The sequence below is a fragment of the Nelumbo lutea genome, chromosome 1, assembly GCF_056320005.1.
Source record: "Nelumbo lutea isolate HS-2025 chromosome 1, American lotus-T2T, whole genome shotgun sequence".
Taxonomy (NCBI): domain Eukaryota; kingdom Viridiplantae; phylum Streptophyta; class Magnoliopsida; order Proteales; family Nelumbonaceae; genus Nelumbo; species Nelumbo lutea.
This window is the reverse complement of record NC_142684.1, coordinates 75,682,240-75,702,812: the sequence shown is the minus strand read 5'-3', so window position 1 is coordinate 75,702,812 and position 20,573 is coordinate 75,682,240. Positions and strand designations below refer to the sequence as shown.

The following is a 20,573-nucleotide window of genomic DNA, read 5'->3' as shown; positions in this document are numbered from 1 at the left end:
TTATTTATCAAAAAAAAAAAAAAAAAAAGAAGAGGAAGGAGAAGAGGAAACTCTGGAAAAGGTAAGTTTTTGATACACTTGAAACACCTGATATGCATACTCGTGTGTGTCAATACTTTGAAACTTGCTAACCTGCTCAAACCAATCAAATGGCTCCAATAAGCAGATAGATGTATATTCAATAATTCTATTTTTGTGTTTTTTTAAGGTAAAAATTAAAGAATTATACCTCTTAATGGCTTTCTGAGCAATAAAGCAAGTGCATCCTAAAGCCGTACTTCTTACAACAACCAAGTGTTTCTCCTTCTCATCCTTTTTCTTCCTCTTCTTTTCCTGTGATTGATGCTGCAAGTTTTAACAAATTCCTAATTTCCAGTTCTTATTGATTACCAAAAAGAATGCCCAGTTCTTATCTCTAAACATCAGAGATATGGTACTGTAGGCTATACTGCAATACTTAGCTACTATGATATTTAATTTAGATAGTGTCAGCATCTAACTGCTGCTGAACTGCTGAACTAGGAACAACTAGCCTTAGCAGTTTTGCTTAGTCGAGTTTTCAAAACAGGGGTATTTGGTTTTTGAGGTCTTTGCATGAATGGATCTGTCTATTGCCAATTCTTTTTTGGTTTTAGTAACTCAAATTTTCAAGGGAAAAAGAGTGCTGAAGAAGCACGTCACCATGTTGGAATAAGGCAAAGGATTAAGAAGCATGTCACCATGCTGAAAAAGAGGCTTCTCTTTTTTTGATAGTTAAAATTTCAAATTTTCATTAAATCAGAATAGTTGAGAGCCTTGCCCACACTTCTGAGATGTTTCTAAGGGGCCATTTGATAATGGCTGAACTGAGTAACTTACTGCTTTGTCTTATGGTGAATAAACACTAAGTAGGTTGTCTTCTCCTTATGGACTAAATTGAATGTTGGGTTGGTTACTATTACCACTGAATATTTTATTCTATAACTATTTTATCCACTAGATGGCAAAGCAGTAAGTCATACAGTTCAGCCACTTCAGCCTTTATCAAATGCTCCCTAAATACTCAAAAACCAATATGATCTTATCTATTCAGTAATCTCCAAGCATCTTGGCATTTCTTGGTTAAGCTGTAAAGAATCTTCCTATTGAAGTCTCCACTAAAGCCTTTGATAGGGTCCAATAATGATGTTACATTTCATTTATTGGTTGGTTGTTTTGTTTCTAACATCTTTGGCCTTGCATGGCCTCTTTTTAATTATTCACCTCTCCAATAAGGTGGAATTGGAGTTAACCATTTATAATTGCTGATAATATCTGCATGCAATTGTTATGTTTGAATCAATAAGCAGTTTTCCATGTTTTACATGTCAGAGATAAGAGAAAGTTTGCATGCAATTCACATGGGAGGTGGTTGAATGATGACTAACAACTTTATTGGCAGTTAAACAGAAAAGATTTATTAATTGTAAGGTTCCAATTTCAGGTGTGACATTGCTATTTAATGAGCCACCAGATGCACGCAAGCCAGATATAAGATGGAGACTGTATGTTTTCAAGGCTGGTGAAGTGCTCAATGGTAACACTCTTAAAGTGCTTTTCCTTCAGTGTTCATTATTTTCTGTCTCTTTCTACTTAGTAGTATTCTTCACTTCCCAACTTCATTTGCCATGCCTTGTCTTCTTACTTCTCTTATCTTTGTAAGTAGTATAACTTTTCTTGATGATGAATAATAAATGTGGCTTAATTGATAAAAACATGGGATATCCTATTTAAGTATCCCTCTCTGATGCAAACACCCAAACCGAGAATATGTGGAAAAATAAATCAATTCTCTTGATTCTTTATTCAGTGGCGATTAACTTTGGGTGATCAATAATTTGGTTAATTTGATTTTTTTAAGTGTTTTTTTAGTTTGTTGGTATTGTAGCGATTGGGCTATCCATTTTAGAGGGTTATAATTGTTAAAGTGTCATTTTTACAGAGTTTTTGGATGTTTCAAAGTTGAAGGTATCATGTTGGTTTTCTTTCAGCCTATTTTTTAAGAGGTCAAAAACTTAACTGTTTTTCTTGATTTTGGTATCTTTCAAAAGGTTTCTGAGTTACCTATTACCTATCCAACAAGACCAAGATGTTGTGAATCTATTCATAAAAAAAAAGATGTTGTGAAATGGGAAAGTTATGACAATTTTAATGGTAGGTTGTTGGTGGGTTACAGGATTGGATTTTGAGTTTCTATTTATGTTTCTTTTATTTGAAATAAGAAAGTAGTTTGTCACTCCCTCTTGCTACAATATGTAAATGCATGTTTTACATGGGTTCAAAGATCAGCTTACCATGTAGCTGATTTGGCCAAGCAAGGGGTAGCAAGGGTTTAACAGAGCAGAACTATTCTTTGTATTTATGTAAGCAAAGATTCAAGGTGATTGGGTAGTTCGGCTAACCCAAACCTCATTGATGTAACCATAACTGAACATATTTTCTTATTTTCCATAAATCAATAAAGATCTGCAGTTACCAATTGGAAAGAAAAAAAGAATTTGATTGGAGTTATTTTCTCTTTTCCTTTCCCCCTCCTTTTATATTAGTTCTGACTTCCTTCTATACAAAGGTGTTTTCTCTTATTCTTTTTATAGGTTGAATATGGCTGTTTTTTTCCCATCCCTTTTTGAAATCTTGTTCAGTTCTCATGTTGTTTTTAGATTTGCAAATCTCACTGTTACTTAATTTGATGCCGTCTCTAAGGTTCTTACTGCAATGCCTTGTTTACTGGATTTCTTAGCTGATGTACTATTGCGAATCTTAGTATTGCATTCTTGTCACATAAAGTTAAAGTCATTAATTTAATTTTGGTGTCTATTCTTGTAGTTCATTAATACTATAGTTATAACTTGAATTTCATTACTTATTAGCTTCCTATTAAATTTATTAATGTTTCTAAGGATAATATGTGATGAACAGAGCCCCTTTATATTCATCGCCAAAGCTGTTACCTTTTTGGTAGAGAAAGAAGGGTGGCAGACATCCCTACAGATCACCCCTCCTGTAGCAAACAACATGCTGTCATTCAATACCGGTAGATTTATATTTTGGCAATTTTATTTTGTGATAGGTGTTTTAAGACAATTTTTAATCATTTGTTTCCTATTTGTTAGGCAAGTGGAAAAAGAGCAACCTGATGGCACATTGTCAAAGCAAGTAAGGTAGGGGCAAGTTAGTTTATACTTTATAGTTCATTGGTGCCACAGTTTATAAATTTACCTAATATGTAATAAAAGGTATTATCAACATTCTTCATTGATTATATTTCTCAATACTTACTGGCTATTTCTATCCTGTATGCACTTTACTAGGCCTTACTTGATGGACCTTGGAAGCACAAATGGAACTTTCATTAATGTAAGCTGTTTATAGCTATGTCCTTTTCCCATTCATTAATAAAATTTAATATATAAATAATGTATGTATATATGGTACATATATGCTATTTTTCTCTTATGCTTGCTTTTACTTGGTGCAGGATAATCGCATTGAATCTCAGCGTTATTATGAACTTTTTGAAAAAGATACCATTAAGTTTGGTAATAGTAGGTAGGCAATCAATTATATTGATGTATGTTGATATCCAGGTTATATAACTATCAATCACAGTTTTTGTTCTGTTTATGAATCCTATTATCAACAGAAATGCATCAGTGGGTACCATTTGGTTCTTATTAAACTATTAAAATTTATTACTTGCTTTTCTTTTACAGAGACATACTTTTTTTGATCAATAACAGATTCATTATATTCATTGAAACATCATACTAATTACAGCACGGAAGACAAACACTCTTATCTTCTGAATACAACCTAAACCCTCCAAAGAGGGAAAAGGAAAAAAGAAACAGTTAAGTTACAATTTAGCCCAAAACATTGCTTCCCTTTCTATCCCTTGTTTATCTAACCCATCAGCTAAAGAATTAGCTGATCTCTTAACCCAACCCATCCTGATTTCCATCCCCCGCACCAGCCACCTGAATTTCCTCTTCTCATTTCTATAGTTCCGTAAGCCGCAGTTGTCTTTAATCAGCCACCCCATCACCACCTCCTAGTCCCCTTCAATTAAGAGTCTTCTAACATTCATCTCCTTGGCTTTCTGAACTCCTTCCATAACTGCCAAGATCTCAGCTCTAAGGGAATCCCCCACACCAATTGGGCCTGAGAACAGGGCAGAGATGATCCCGTTCTCATCCTTAAAAACACCTCCAATCCCTGATTGTCCAGGATTCCCCCTACAGCTCCCATCAAAATTTAATTTTAAGAAGCCAGCAGGTGGGGGAGTCCAAGACACCCTTATTATTGGTTTGGTCTATGTGCAATTTGCAATCTCACCCCACTTTTTCAACGTGTCTTCCACTGTTTAGTCTGTAAATAGCTCTAGTGATTTCAGCCACTGTACAACCCTTATATGGATCACGACCATCAATTCTTCATTCCCTCTCTCCTTTTCTGAGAAGATCCTAGAATTTCTTTCTTCCCATAATGACCAGCATACTGCAGCCCTTAGCCCTCTTCACATAGTCCTTCCCCTTTTCATGTGCCACCTAAAAAAAGGGGAAAAAAGGTTCTGCAAGTCTGATTAAGGGTTCCACCTGCACCCAAAGAGAGAAAAAGCCCACTCGCAAATTGGCAAGACACCAATAAGTGAAAACCAGTCTTCCCCATTCGCTTTGCAAAGAACACACCAATGAGGTGACAAGCAAGTATTGGGTTTCTTCTTTTGGAGTAAATCCCCAATGTTGAATCTTTCCAAATAGACTATTCATAAAAAAAAATCTTTCCAAATAGACTTCCCAACAAAAACCACCAACCCTAGGAGGAATTGGTTTGCACCAAACCTCATTAACTGGGAAAGGGGAGATTGTAGGACTAGCGGACTGGCAAAGGACTTTGAAGAAGGAAGCACAGGAAAAAGAGCCCGTGGGGGTAGGACTCCAAATTCTTGAGTCCACCTTAGAGGGTCTAAGAACACATTATCAAGAAGTTCAAGGAGGCTCGAAATACTATCAAGATCTGAATCCCTCACAACCCTCTTCAGACCCAGGTTCTACCCAAACCCCGAACTGGAAGAGGAATGGGTGATGAAAGAAGAAATTGGCTCATGTTTAAAATAAGAAAGAGCATACAAAGGAAACTATTCCTTAAGAGGAGCATTCCCCGCCCAAATTTGTTCCCAAAATTTTATGGAATTACCTGAATTCAAATCCTGACAAGAGGGGAGAAAACTGGAAGCAGATCATGAATGGATTTCCAAGGTAAAGTGCTTGTAGTCCTTGCTCTGATTTCAGCATCCCATCCATTTTGTTCTAACCCATGTATGCTTGCCACTATTCTAGCCCATAGCTTCTCCTGCTCCAAAGGAAACCTCCACAACCACTTCCCCAAAAGGGCCGAATTCCTTTTCCCAATGGTCCTAAGCCCCAAACCACCAAAATTTTTACTCCTAGTCACCACCTTCCAGTTAACTCTATGGTCCCTCTTCTCCTCTCTCGGCTCCCAAAGGAAATCTCTCATCAACCTCTCCAGCCTACTACAAACCTTCCTTGCTTAAACACTGAAAGTAAGTAAATGGGTATGTTTGCTAACGTGGCCTTGATCAGTGTAATCCTACCACCCAGAGAGAGGTAATTCTTTTTCCAAGAGACAAGTATTTTTTCAAATCTTTCCATCACCGGATTCCAAAAGCTCTTTTAGGATTATCACCTAGGGGCAACCCTAGATAATTCAAAGGCCACCCTGAGACTTCACACCCAAGTACTTCTACACTCTCCCTAATCTCTCTCTCCTCCATATTCACACCCACTACACAACTCTTCCCAAAGTTCACCTTCAAATTTGACATTTGCTCAAATAGATGGATCTAGTTTCAGATTCCTGATGAAGCTCATGTTACTTCCTTCACAAAATAGGATCGTATCATTAGCAAACTGTAAGTGAGTGAGTGGTATGTCCTCCGTTCCAACCCTCCATCAAATCTCTCTTTCTTTCTTCTAACCTTTCAAACTCCAGGATATTCCACTCCTTGATCTTTATTTTCAAAAATTGTAGTTTCTTATGAAATCTCATCCCCTCCCATTCCACCAATGGGCTACACTCATTCTACCACTCCCTTACTCTATTGGTAAACCCGGGATGGAGTAACCACATATTTTCGAATCTAAATGGGGCAGGTCCTCCACTCCTCTCTTCCTTCCATAACACTATGGGCCAATGATTCGATGTCACCCTAGGTAGAGCTCTAGATGTCGAAGTTCCTCTAGTGTTCTTCCCATTCCACAGAAAACAAGAACCTATCCAACTTAGAGCATATGGGACTAGCTTGAAGATTTGACCAAGTAAATGTCTTCTAGGCCAACGGTATCTCCTTAAGCTCAAAGGCATCCGCAAACCTGTTAAACTTCCTCAAACTTGTTGTCACCCTCTGATTGGTCTTATTAGTTTCCTTTGGGTATCTAATCACATTGAAGTCTCCACCCACAACCAAAGCCCCTCCCACAGTCCTCTTACATTAGCTAATTCCTCCCACAATTCCTTTCTCTCTTTGTAGTCATTTGGTCCATAGACATTTGTAAGCATCCACACATATCCATGTTCCTTCTGTTTGAACTTCATGGAAATTGTGTATCTTCCAATCAGTTCCTCCAAGCCTTCAGCCACTTCCCTCTTCCACATTGTCACTATCTCCCCTGAAGCACCCCAAGAGGGAGCAACTACCCAACTAATCCCCCTGGCTTTCCATACACTCCTTGCCCACCTGTTATTAAACTCCATTCTCTTAGACTCCTGCAATAGAACAACGTCTGGGTTGAACCTCTTTATTACCTCTTTTATTGTTGCTCTTTACCTTGCACTTCCTATCCCCCTCATATTCCAACTTAGTATCTTCATTCTCACTTTTTTCTTACTTCCATTCTACCCTTGACCACTACTTTCCCCCTTTCCATCTCTCTCCTTTTGCCCCGAACTTCTTGTCACCTTCCACATCTCTTTTCAATCTCTCAACTTCACTCAAATTTCTCTTCTTTGTTCTAACATCTTTCTTCCTCTTCTGTAGACCATCTTTCAGCACATTCAAGTCTTCTAATCTACATCCCAACTTCCCCACAAAATCCGCTATCAAATCCTCTTGCTTAGATTCCCCCCCCTACCCTTTCTACACACTCCCCTTCAACCCTATCCTCCTCTCCTTCCCTGCTCTCCTTAGGTCCCTCCCCTCTTCTCTCCTCTCCATCCTCCTTATGATAATACCCCCCACCTCCTTTGTGCACTCCATATTATCTTTTCCACCCCAGCCCTCCTTTCCTTCCCTCCCCTCCCCTCCCCTGAGCCCTCCCCTCTTCTCTCCTCTCCACCCTCTCTCCAATTTATATGTCCTTCCACTTCATTAAATATTCTTTCAATAATCTCCCATACTTTCTCATTTCTATACCTTCCTTCCCGCACCTCTCCACTAACTTCCAATCCCCTTCCCAGAGCCTTAGAGGTCTCACCACCTTGACTGACTGCACATACATGGGTTGCAAGACATGGATCGGGAACAGAATCTGGAACAAAGGACACAAAAGACTCGTTAGTAGCATAAACTAAATTCACTCGATTACCTACTTTTGTTGCTTTCCCAATCTGGAGTCTTAAGAATGGGTTATTCCGTTCACTGTCTTCAGCCTCACCTATTTTATGGAATCCCGAGCTTCTTTCTTCCTCTAACTGACCTTCCTGGTCCGCATAATTCATGCCTTTCTTTCTTCTCTAAGTCCCTCTGAAACAGCCTTGCAATGTTCCACTCTTCCATGTCACCTGCACCGTACCCGCCTTCATTGTTCACGTTGCCAATACTGGTACCATCATCTGTACTGTCTTCTGAATCTTCTTCATCTACACTACACAGTACCCATCCTTCGTCCGCCGCCTCTTCGGTTCTCTCCCTTGCGTACCTTGGGTTTGGCTTCTTTGAGAAGTGTCGCCCTGGGCTCAGCTACTCATTGTTACGATGCGGTGGAGGTTCTCAGCGCCCCTTGCTATTTGGGACAATGATAGACCCAAATTTCTGTCTACCACCCGTCCAAAACTCCTTTGCTTATCTTGACCCACATGACTCTTTAAGTTGTCACATGGGTCACTTGTTTGTCCTTCAGCCCGCCCGATCCTCCTATCAACTAGACCAGCTTGGACCGAACCAAACTGCACCCTGGGCCACTCCACTTCTTCGCCACGTCAGCGAAAGATAAGGAGCCCGCCTTAGCTTTAATCCTTTCAAAAACATTTGAATTATTTCCTTTAATTAGATGACTTGTCGTTTGGGTTACCCCAGCCACCCCATTAAACCTTTTCCTTAAATTCCACCTGCACCCCTTTTTGACCGCCCACTCTCTTCCCTCCACGTGTCCACCACCCTTCCAGCTCATCGTCTTCAACCTTGGGCCCTCTTCCCCACCACGCCTGTTCCACTTCTGTAGCTACCCACACCTTATACCAGACTTCATCCGAGCATATCTCGAAGCACCTAGGCATATCTTCGTGCTTAATCCCAGCCACTTTTACCTTGACGGCGACCAAGCTGCGTTTATCAGCTTCCACCAAGACTCCTCCTAAACTCTGTACTATATGTTCAAGAACAGAGTTGCGCCAAAGGTGGAAGGGGAGACCTACAAACTTCAGCCGAACACAACCATCTTGTACTGCAACTTCGTTACAGATGGGACTCCAATTCTGGACCTGTATCAGACCTCCGTCCACCTCTACAGCTTTGAAACTTAGTTCCTGCTCGCCAACATCCAGAACGTCTTTCGAGTCTGTAAATGGAACCAACAATGCTTCGTTTCCAATTCCAATCTCTCCGGCTATTGCGTTCAGCACTTTCTTCCAGTCTGACACTTCTCTGTCAGCCACCAGAACCATTCTTTTCTTCCAAACATTTGTCCTTGCTCCCACCAGAATTCTTCAATGCACAAAAGAACAAGCCACCACCACACCAGCGGTTGAGGTATTTTGAGCTTCTGCACTCCCGGTAGTTCCACTCGAAACTGACTCCTGATCTTTCTGACCCTGGTCTTTGGAGTTTTGACCAGTAACCTCCACTCCTTCTATCTTCTTTTTTTCCGATGCTACAAGGACTGCAACACCTTCACAAAAATCCTCCACCCTTTCTGCATTCTTCCTTCCGTTACACAGAGCAATTGTTTCCCAGCTCTTTCAAAGAACTCCTCCACCATGATGAACCACCCCTTCCAATTTCTTTTCAGTTCAATTACATATTTCTTGCCTGGAACTGACATTGAGTTCTTCCAGCCGTTCACCTTGCCGGAGTTGATAGCCCCATCTATAAAGCCTTTCATCCATACCGTGACCTCCTTTGGTACCAGTATTGTCGCCCTGCTGTTCTCTCTAATCTTCAGTGCTTCCTTACCTTTGATCCATTCCTATTCAAACTTGAAGGTCTTAGCTTCGATCACCACCTCAGTCCTCCATTTTCCTACGGTTCTGAATCCCCTCTCCCCCTCCATTTTCCTCTGGTTAGGATTTTGAATTTTACAGAGGCATATTGTTCCTTAAATTGACCATGCTATCTTTGATAATTATGATAGGAAAAACTCATACTATACGTCTTCTCAAAAAAATGGTGTAGAAGAGCTGGTGTTTTAGCTTGCAATTTGACAACAGCGGAAGGTGCCAACTAGCTTACTGGTACTGGTAATGTCTGAAAGAACTTCATCCGGCCATTCATCAAAAAAAAAAAAAAACATCTGGCTCATAATAACTTTACCTAGTCCAACCTACAGGCCAACCCAATTTTCTCTAAACTGGATAGATTTTTATTCACAGTTGATTGGGAGGAGCATTGGAGAGGTCTAGTTTCTAGAGCCTTGCCAAGAGTAACTTGAGATCATTGACCAATATCCATTTCTGAGGAAAATTTGGAGGCTAGAGGTCCAGCCCCATTCAGATTTGAGAATATGTGCTTACACACTGATGGTTTCAGGGAGAGAGTTAAAGTATGGTGGGAGGAGAGCAATCCAAGGGTACATTGGGAAGGTATGAGGTTTCAATGGAAGCTAAAAGAGCTTAAAGGCAAAATTAAGGAGTGAAATTTGCAACAGTTGGCAGGATTGAGGAACAAAAACAAACATTGATTTCCAAAATGAAGTGTTAGATGGAAAGAAAGTGGCTAGTTTGCTAGAGGAAAGTGACAGAAATGGAAGATGTAGGTTGAGGAAGGAATTGGAGGAGTTATTATTGAAAGAGGAAATCGGTTGGAGACAAAAGTCAAGGAGCAAGTGGATTAAGGAGGGTGATAGGAACACTAAATTTTTTTATGCGCTGGCAAACGGGAGGAGAAATTTGAGATTGTTAGGAAGCCTCTGAGTGTTAGCTAATAAAATGAGATTGCTTAAGCTTTTGTGGAACATTTTAGATCAATTTTTAGGAAGCCTTTGAGTGATAGAATTTGGATTGATGGATTGGAATGGCCTAAGCTTCCAGAGGATGAGAGGAATCTCAAAGATGGTTGGAAAGAAGTTTTGATAGTGAAGAAATAATGAATGCAATTTTCTCTATGGAGTAAAGCACCTGGTCCTAAAGGGTCCACCATGGCTTTTTACCAAGATTGTTGGGAGATATTTTCTTGGAAAGCAACAAAGGCAGCAATTTGTTGGGTAACATGGGAAGAGAGGAACAACAGAATTTTCTTGGAAAAAAGTAGAACAATAGAGGAAGTGATTGATGGTATCAAGGTGAAAGTAGCCCATTCGGTAAAACCCTTGGATAGCTTTCAAGTCTTCTCAGTCACAGACATTCTAAGAACATGGTCCGAAGTAGTACAATCTTCGAGAGTAAGAGAAAAAGTAAGGCTGGAGTGGAAACCACCAGAAGGCAATAAAGTAAAGCTGAATTTTGATGGGTGCTCCTTTGGAAATCCAGGCATCTCAGGGATAGGAGTAGTATTAAGAAACTCTGAAAGGAGGATATTGGGTATGTTTTCAAGACCAATTGGCAACGGAAACTCGTTGAAGGCTGAACTATTGGCATTATTACAAGGGTTAAAGCTAGCCAAACAACTAGGATTCAGTCATGTTGAAGTGGAAGGGGACTCAAAAGTAGTAATTTCATGGGAAGCAAATAGCAGCCATACCCCATGGACGTTTAAACATGTGATTAGGGAAGTGGAGAAGATTGCAAAGGAGGTTGAGGTTGAATTTAAATGGGTCTGAAGAAGTGCAAATGGGCTAGCTGATGGGTTAGCAAAACAGGGGGCATTGAGACAACAATTTTTTTGGATTGCACTGTAATGAGGGATAGAATATAGTGATTAAAGGGGATCAACAGTCCCATCACCAGGTTGTGTAAACTGCTTACAATCTGAATTTTAATAAAATACGTATTTACTGATAAAAAAAGATTGTTGGGAGATATTAAAAAATGATATTCTGAAAGTTATTGAGGGATTTTTTTTAATAGTTTGATTAATATGGGGCTAAACTCAAACTTTATTGCTTTGATACTGAAGAAAAAGGCGGAGGCATTGCATCCTAAGGATTGTAGATCAATTAGCTTGGTACATAGCCTCTACAAGATCATTGATAAGGTGCTATATCGAAGGATTAGAACTATTCTCCCCTCGATTATCTCAGAAAATTAGGGGGCTTTTGTCAAGGAGAAGCAAATAATTGATCAAATTCTAATTGCTAATGAAAGTGTGGGGGATTTTAAGGAAAATGGGAAGGAAGGGTGTATGATTTAGTGGATTGGGTTTTTTTTTAAGGATGTTATGGTGAACTTGGTTTTGGTGACAGATGGTGTAGATGGACTTTGGGTTGTGTTGAGACCTATAATTACTCAATACTGATTAATGGGACAATCGTATATCATCTTCCATCCCTTGGGGGAATTAGGCAAGGGGACCCACTCTCCCCTTGTCACACCAATTGCTGATGTGTTTGGAAGACTTATAGAAAGGGCAGATTCAAGAAATTTAATAAAGGAATGGAGAATGGGAAGAGAATAGGTTTCATTACTCACATATAGTTTGCCGATGATACTATTTTATTTTGTGAAAAAGGTGAAATTAGCTGGGTGAGGAACTTAAGATTAGTAGTGCAAACATTTCAAAGAATGTCCAACTTGAAGATTAACTTGGAGGAGAGGGGTTGCTTGGTGGGAGTGAATATGGAGGAAAGGGTCAGAAAGTGCATAAATTTTGGGGATGTATTGTCTCCTAGTGGCCTATGATTTATTTGGGTTTACCTTTAGGGTATAATTCAAAAAGATTAAAAGAAGTAGGTTTTGGATCCCGTGGTAGAACAGATTACTAAGAGGTTGGCTTTGTGGAAGAGCAATTATTTATCCCTTGGAGGAAGAATCATGTTAATCAAATCTACTTTGGCCAACTTATCGGTTTACTGCTTCTTAGTGTTTCGAATTCTGATCAGGGTAAGTAGAATTATAAAGAAGTTGTTGAGGGATTTTTTGTGGGAACTAGGGGAGGAAAAGACGGGTCAGAAAGTAAACTGGGAGTTGGTTTGCAGAAGGAATATGCTGGATTAGGACTAGGGAACATACAAAAAAGGAACATGGCACTTTTAGGGAAATGGTTGTGGAGATTACCAATGGAGAGAAACAAGTTGTGGGAAAGGGTAATAATTAGCATTTATGGCCTTGTGGCAAATGGTTAGAATTCTGGAATTTTACCTAGGGCTATTTTCCTTGGAAGTCCATCTAAGATATTATACCCCTTTTTACTGCACATTAGGTATAGCTTGGGAGGTGGAAACCATGTTAAATTTTGGGAGCATGTTTGGGTGGGCAGTGAAGCAGTAAGAACACAATTCCCTTCTCTTCATTACTATTTCCAACCGTAGGAAGGAACCTATTTCTTGCTTTCTGGCCTTGCCTAATCCAAATGGTGAGTGCAATTGGGATTTGGGTTTCAGAACAGGGCTACATGATTATGAAATGAACACCGCCATTAACCTCCTATGGAACTTGGAAGTTGGAAGGGGTGTATTTGGAAGGTGGTAAGAAGGATAAGAGAATCTAGACCCCATCACCCTTAGATACCTTCTCTTGTGGTTCCTTTTTTTTGAGCCCTTATTTAACCAAGTGAAAGCCAAGGCCTTCCTTCCAATCCAAAGAGATTTGGTGTAAACCTATTCCTCTTAGGGTGGGTGGTTTGTGTTGGGAAATGTATTTGGAAAGAATTAATACTTGTGAGCTACTGCAAGGAAATAAACCTAGTTGGTGCCTTTCCCCTCATTGGTGTTCCCTTTGCACAGTTAATGGTGAGAATTGCTATCACTTATTAATTTCTTGCCCTTTTTCTTATTCAGTTTGGGAATGGTTCTTTTCTTTGTTTGGGTGCAGGTGGAACCCTCCCCTAATGTACAAAGCCTATTTGCTTCTAATTTCATAAGTTGGTCAAAGAAGGGGGGGGGGGGGAGAATACTTTGGAGATGCACAAGGGTAGCGGTGTGTTGGACAATCTGGGAGGAGAGGAATCAAAGACTTCCATGAAAAAACAAGAAGTATAGAAGTTTGCATTGAAGCTATCACCATCAAGGTAGTCCATTGGGTTAAGTCATTGGATGCTTTTAGCATAGTTTTCAAGGTGCCAAGGCGAGGCTGGGCATTAGGGAGGGCGCCTTGTCGCCTAGGCGATGGATTTTTTTATATAGAAAACATAGATCCTAGGGTAGTTCCCTAGGTACCATAGCTATATTTCCTTGATAAGTATTCATAATTTTCATAAGAAAAGTATTGAGTTCACGTTAAAGTATAGAAAATCAACATATTCATGAGAAGAAAAAAAAGAAGGAAAAGAAAATTCAAAAAATATTGGGGCTGAACCCTTATTTTTGTTATAGGAAAAGAAGAAAAGAAAAGGTAGTAGAATATTTTAGACAAAATTTTACAAAATGAATATTTTAGTTTAATAGTGCCTATTTTATAATTATAATGCCAAAAAATAAAGAATAAAAAAGTATTTTCCAATACATAGTACAAAACTGCTTGGCGATTAGGCGGGGCGAGCCTCAAAGGGCGCCTAGGCGTCACCTTGACAACTATGGCTTTTAGAGATGTTCCTGGCATTGGGGTGATGAGAAATTGTAGGGAGGTGGTTGATTCTGCTCCAATTAATGAGGTATGTAGGCATTTGTGGTCCCCACCCTCTAGTGGTTTCATTAAACTTAAATTTGATGGTAGTAGTGAAGACAAGGCATTGGAGGAGTTTTTAGGAATGAAGAAGGAAATATCATTGCACTCTTCATAGTTCCAATTGGTGAAGGGGATTCTTTAAGAACTGAAATTATGGCTGTTATGTAGAGGTGTCAATCGGATTGGATTTGGTGCAACCCGATCCAGTCCAATGTGAGTCCACTTACAAATGGACTGGACCCAATCCAGTCCAAATCCAACACAAACCAAATCTAATCCAATCCATTGAAATGTAAATGGACTGGATTGGATCCAATCCAAACTGAATGAAATATAAAAAATTATATAAAAAATTACAAAAATATACCCTTTTGGCATTGAAAAAGCATTTTTGTAAAAGTACTTTTACAAAAGCACTGTTATGAAAGTGATTTTATAAAGGTATTTAAAAGTACTTCCATAGAAGTGCTTTTATAAAAGTGCTTTCATAAAAGTGAATTCACAGTACTCTTATAAAAGTACTTTCATAGAAGTACTTTCATAGAAGTGCTTTTATAAAAGTACTTCCAAAGAAGTGCTTCTGTAAAAGTGCTTTTATAAAAATACTTCAAAAGTGCTTTTATGAAAGTACTTCTGTAAAAGTGCTTTTATGAAAGTACTTCTGTAAAAGTTCTTTTCTAAAAGTGATTTCATAAAAGTGCTTTTGTGTAAAAGTACTTTTATAGAAGTGCTTTTGTAAAGGTACTTTTGTTAAAGTGCTTTCGTAAAAGTGCTTTTACAAAACTGATTCTGTAAAAATGCTTTCATAAAAGTACTTTTATAAAAGTGCTTTTGTAAGTATTTTTGTAAAAGTGCTTTCGTAAAAGTATTCATAAAATTACTTTTATAAAAGTGCTTTTGTAAAAGTGTTTTCGTAAAAGTGCTTTCATAAAAAGTACTTTCACAAAAGTGATTTTATGCCGGCTTCAGTTTTGATTGGTTTCAAATTGGACAAGGGTTTGGCCTCATGATTGGATTATTGGAAATTTGGTTTAGGTCCAATTCAGGTTTCAGACCAATAAGAATATGGACCAATTTATTTTGGATTGGCCCAATCCAATAATTATAATGGACCGTCCAAATCCAATTTGATAAGGTTTGGATTGGATCCAATCCAAAATCAGTTGATTGACACCCCTACTGTTATGGAAGGGATCCAAAAGGCTAAAGAGCTTAATATCAAGAAATTGGTAATAGAAGGTGATTTGAAGCTTGTACTTAGTTGGCTTCAAAAAAGGAGAAAGATGGATGGTGGTGCTACATCTATGAGAAGAGAAAAACTGTTAAATTGCTGCAAGGGGTAGAGGTGTCTTGTAATTGGGTCAAAAGTGATGCGAATGCTGATGCTGATATACTTGCTAAACAAGGGGTAGGAAGGAATGATTTATTTTGGGCTGTATTGTAAACTTTCTTTTGGGGTGGCCTAAGAGTGTTTATCTCTCCCCCTTCTTATTGTACTAAATTTCTTATTTTAATGAAGTTGGTTCTGTTATTGATAAAAAAATGTCTCTTGTTGGTTGTAGCAAAGACCTGGGATCGAGTCCTTCCTTCACTAAGATTGGGGAGGTTTACAAAAGCTCATTTGCCTACCAAAAAAAAAAAAGGAAAGAAAAATTGACAGTGTACATGGAAACATTGGTGGATTGAATTTACAGAAATTGGTGTTTTGAAGTGATGTTTAAATGCTGGGTGGGTTAGCATGGGGTCACTAAGGCCTTAGTTATCTAGACTAACCTCTGGAAGATGCCACATGGAAAATTAATCTTCCCTCTAGCAATAGTTCTCTCATCGCAATGTTGAGGACAAGCTTGATCTCAAAGTGAGAGTTGATAGGATCTAAGCCCAACAATGACCTCAAACCCAGGCTCAAGGAATACCTGCCATAGCTCTAACCCAAAGCTCACCTATAAGTTTTGTGTACACTAGGGAGATGTGTTGGCTGGGTTAGGTATCCCTACCATGCATTAAAACTGTGAGCTAGCAATGTATGAACTATGAACACTATATAAGCAAGTTGTAAGAAAGTATATGGGATGGGAGGGGTCCTGAGGAATGAATCTGGAACTGTGGTATATTTCTATTTGGGTCCTTTAGGAGTCGGGGACTCTACTAGGGCAGAATGATTAGCTGTCCTTCAAGGTGTACAGTTTACATCTCGTCTAGGCGTGGAATAGCTAATAATTGAAGGGGACTCCAAGGTGGTACTGAGTTGGCTGCAGAACCCAGGGTTTGTAGTGTGGTGCTTTAAAATGAAGTAAAGATGTTAAAGTGGGTAACAAAGAATTTGTGTGTAAGAATACAGTGGGTAGGGAGATCAGCAAATGCTTTGGTTGATTATCTCGCTAAGCAAGGGGCAGTTAGGGAACTTTTGCATTGGGCATGATTGTAGTTTGGTACTTTGGTTTGTTTTTTCCCTTGTTGGGAGAGAACACAACTCACACCTCTCCAAGGGATGCTTGTATTAGTTTATCTCATTGATCTAATAAAATAAATTACTTATAAAAAAGTAGCGAAAGCACTAAAAGAAATCAAGTAATTAACAATAGGGGGGCTCAACAAAAACCGAAAATCCAAACTGAATCGAGGAAACTGAACCGAAAAATCTGGTTAAGCGAACCGACTAGTTCGTTGTTTTGCAAAACCAGTGGTACCGTGTCGGTTTTTGTTAACCTAAAAGAAAAATTGGCAGTTAACTGAATTGACTGGCATATATATTTGTATATATTATGTACACTTTTAATCTATATTATATTGTCTATATATTATTATATATAAATATAGATATATATTATATGTTTAATTATCTATTTATAATAATCTGCTGTAATATATTAACTGAATTCTATATTATATTATGTATTTATATTTTTATAATATATATTGAAAATATAAAAAACTGATAAAATGAAGAACCGAACTGATCAACCAGTTAATCGATTGGTTTCAGTTTGGTTTCAGTTCATGGTTATTCAAAAACCAGTGGTAACGGTTCGATTTAAAGAACTGTGAGGACCCCTAATTAACAATCCAAATATCTATAATCCAATTTCAAAAACTATCCACATGTAAATATTTCTTTAATTCCTTCTATTTTTAATTTTTATTTTCTGTTTAAATGTTAAATAAAATTGATAATGAGTTACTACTAATATACATTTTTTTTGTTAGAAACTGAGCAAAAAGAATCTAGTACTTAGTAGTTAGTATTATGCAGCCAACGCAGATACCTGCAGCTGCCGGTTTTGTGTTGTTGAACTTCACAAACAGCACAATAAATAAATGTTCAATCTTCTGAAATAGAAGAGAGTCAGTGAATAAGAATGGGGAAAGAAGAAGAAAATAAATAAATGTACTTACCTGTAATAGTAGCTCAACGAAGGGAGTAGCAAGTTGAAGCTTGAAGTTGAAGTCAGTTGCAGGCTTGCTGTGTTGAGCAATTTGAACCCTTGCTTGGGTTTCATCTTCTTGTGGAAAATGAATTGAAAAGAGGGTCATTTTCTCCTTTGCAAATTAAATTTATGATAGAATATCGTAGGGACCACCCTTGCTTGGGTTTCATTTTCTCCTTTATACTTGAAATGTACACCTCGCATGCCTCTTTCACAAGGAAAGGATGTGCAGTTATAGATGGTTGCGAGAGGACCTTAAAGTAGAATGCACAAGAGAAGAGCTAGAGGATGGAGTCCAAGGGGATTCAAGAACACCCCATCAAGAATTTGAAGGAGTCTAAGTATATTCGGAACTTCAAAGTCCCTTGTACCTCGACGGAAACTCAAGTCCCAATCGAACCCAGAATGTGAGTCCGAAGGTGCAGTGAATTTTGAAACAAATTCCCCTTTGAAGGAAGATAAAGCATACAAGGATGGAAATTGGTCTTTCAAAAGCGATTGTCCTATCCAAATATGTTCCCAAAATTTTACATGATTACCATAACAAACATCGTACTTGATACAAGAAAGGAAACTCAGAAGAATGACATGGATAGCCTTTCGATGGGATGCTCAAATTGCCTTGGTAGACGCTCCAACATCCCACCCACAAGTCTCCATGTTTTACTGTGCATGTCCCACACCTTTTAGAACACTGATATATAAATAATATATTGTGGCCCAGGTGGGGCCTGGATAGGCTTGTAGTGTTGGACCCAGGCCTGAAAAAAAAAACCTTGGCCCAAGCTCAGAAATTTCCTGGTTGGGCTGGGCCAAGCAGCTCTGTTCTTGTTCAGTTCCTAATTTCAATTGGGCTTGAAAGTAGAGTTACCGCCAATCCATACCATCTCTAAATACATCTACTACCCCTTGTGGTCCTGGATTACCCAAAATTTTGCCATCAAAATTAAATTTTAAATGATTACTCCACGGTGGTTGCCATTGCTTTGATGCATTACCCTCTTGGTGGAAGAGCTTGCTACTATTCTCCACTCTCTAATTTTGCCATCCATTGAAAATGGGCAAATATGTCCACTAATGTTTTAAAATGCGGAGGGGTGACATGAGGTGTTCCACTACTTGGAAGTGTGAGGTGTAGTTGAGAATGCAAGAGGTGTAAGCCTCCTTAAGGGGAGAGGGTGGGGGGGGGGGGATGATGAGGAAGAGGAATTGCATGGTTTACTTTTGAATGGACTATACATAGGAACAGGAATGGGGTGGGGACCATACTCTCCATCCTCGACCCTGACTTTGAAACAAATACCTGTCCCTGACCCCGATCCCTACCAGGGATAAAATTCACTCTCCACTCCCAATCCCTGATGGAGACGGGTTCCCCATCGGGGACCTGAATCCCTGAAAATTTTAAATTAGAAGTTTTTTTAGAAAATAGATTTACTTAAAATAAGGTATTTTTTAAATATAAAAATATTTTAAATATATTTTGATATATAATGTAGATAATATTATATATGTATATATTTAATATTCAATATATATAATCGGGGTTGGGGCATAGAGGGGAATTCACTCCTCATCCCCATCCCTGCCCATGTCCCCGCCAAGACAAGGGGGTCAGGGAGTACCTGGTAGGGATGGGAAAGAATTGCCATCTATACACCCCATCCCAAGACAACATCCTGCCCTTCAGAATAGATTTCAGCCCATCTTAGATTTACTTTTTATTTCAAAAATTCTTAGGTTCCTGTCATTCCAGACTGCCCATGGCACAGCATGGAGAGCAGTCTTCCAATTCATGAGGTAATCAATGACCGTTTCTGGATTACATCCTGTCACCCCAAAAATTCCTTTCTCTTACACCCACTGGGACTCTGATGCCTTGCAATGGATGAATAAATGATTGGCAGTGTCTCATTGCAAAAGATGCAATTGTTACCCAGCAAACCCAACTCCCCTTCTAATTTTTCCTTGGTCAAACACCTATTAAGAGCAGCTGTCCATAAAAGGAAAGACAACTATTTTGAGCAACAGAAAAACAAACTGCGGCAGGGAATTGATCCAACAATGACCCAGCATCTGATTGTAGGGCTTGGAGGAAAACACCCGACTCTTCCCACTTCCAAAATTCCATACCCTCATCATCTGCATTGATTTACACCTCATTAAGCACCTGGAAATGCTCTCAGTTATCATTGGGAGTTCCCACTTCCCAGTCATTCAAATTCCTTCTGAAAAGAGGCCTCCAAACAGCTCTGCCATTAGAGATTTCATGGTTATCCTTCACTAATCCATTTTTGTCCCAAAAGATATTGAATAGATTGTTTTTAACAAATTCTTTAATAAGCCCCTTTCTAACATCGTAAGTTGTACCATTGCCTTTCTTAGGCTAAGTTTGGGGGTGCTTATTTAAGTAAGTACTTATTTTGGGCCTGGACCACACCAACAAGCTCTTATTTGCGCTCAGGAAATAAACACTTATTCAAGAAGCCCAAATTTTGAGCTTATTTATCAATTAGGCACTCCCAAACATGGGCTTAATTCTATATTGCTTTCTTTGGTCATGTTATTGTTCTATTTATCATCATTTCAATTTGACTGGTAACTAGCTACAGTTCAAGCTGTTTCTCATTCATCAGTTAACATGCTTGCAATCTAGAATGCTATAACTTAGGATCCTATCAGGCCATCTTTTTTTTTTTTTTTTTTCACCAGTCTCTTTGTTATTGTCCATAAATAAATGCATTAGAGATTCATTCATTTGACCTAATCTAGTGAAGTTAAGCATAATGTTAAAGAAGGTACTAGTTCTCTTCGCTGATGGCATTAGAATGAGCTTAAATAAGTTGCAAGTTGATCATATAGCTTTTTATTTTGTTCTCATTACTAGTTAGCTGTTCTATGTTTGTGTTGTTTGTTTGATCCCGCCTCATATATTCATGGAATCTAAATTTTCTCAAATTTAGTCTGCTTCTCCAT

The 20,573-nt window shown here is 38.7% G+C and overlaps 1 protein-coding gene across 3 annotated transcripts in view; it reads left to right on the top strand.

The window, feature by feature from the left end:
• The window catches only part of LOC148875440 (FHA domain-containing protein DDL-like), a 39,770-nt gene that overhangs the window by 18,042 nt on the left and 1,155 nt on the right, over nt 1-20,573 (top strand). For 2 of the 3 annotated variants that reach the window (XM_088964707.1, XM_088964709.1), the window contains exons 5-9: nt 1,463-1,555; nt 2,938-3,052; nt 3,132-3,179; nt 3,330-3,375; nt 3,497-3,567. In XM_088964707.1, coding sequence (XP_088820833.1) covers nt 1,463-1,555; nt 2,938-3,052; nt 3,132-3,179; nt 3,330-3,375; nt 3,497-3,567 — 373 coding nt within the window. The remainder of the gene's footprint in view (nt 1-1,462; nt 1,556-2,937; nt 3,053-3,131; nt 3,180-3,329; nt 3,376-3,496; nt 3,568-20,573) is intronic. The other variant, XM_088964708.1, reaches the window with a different exon arrangement.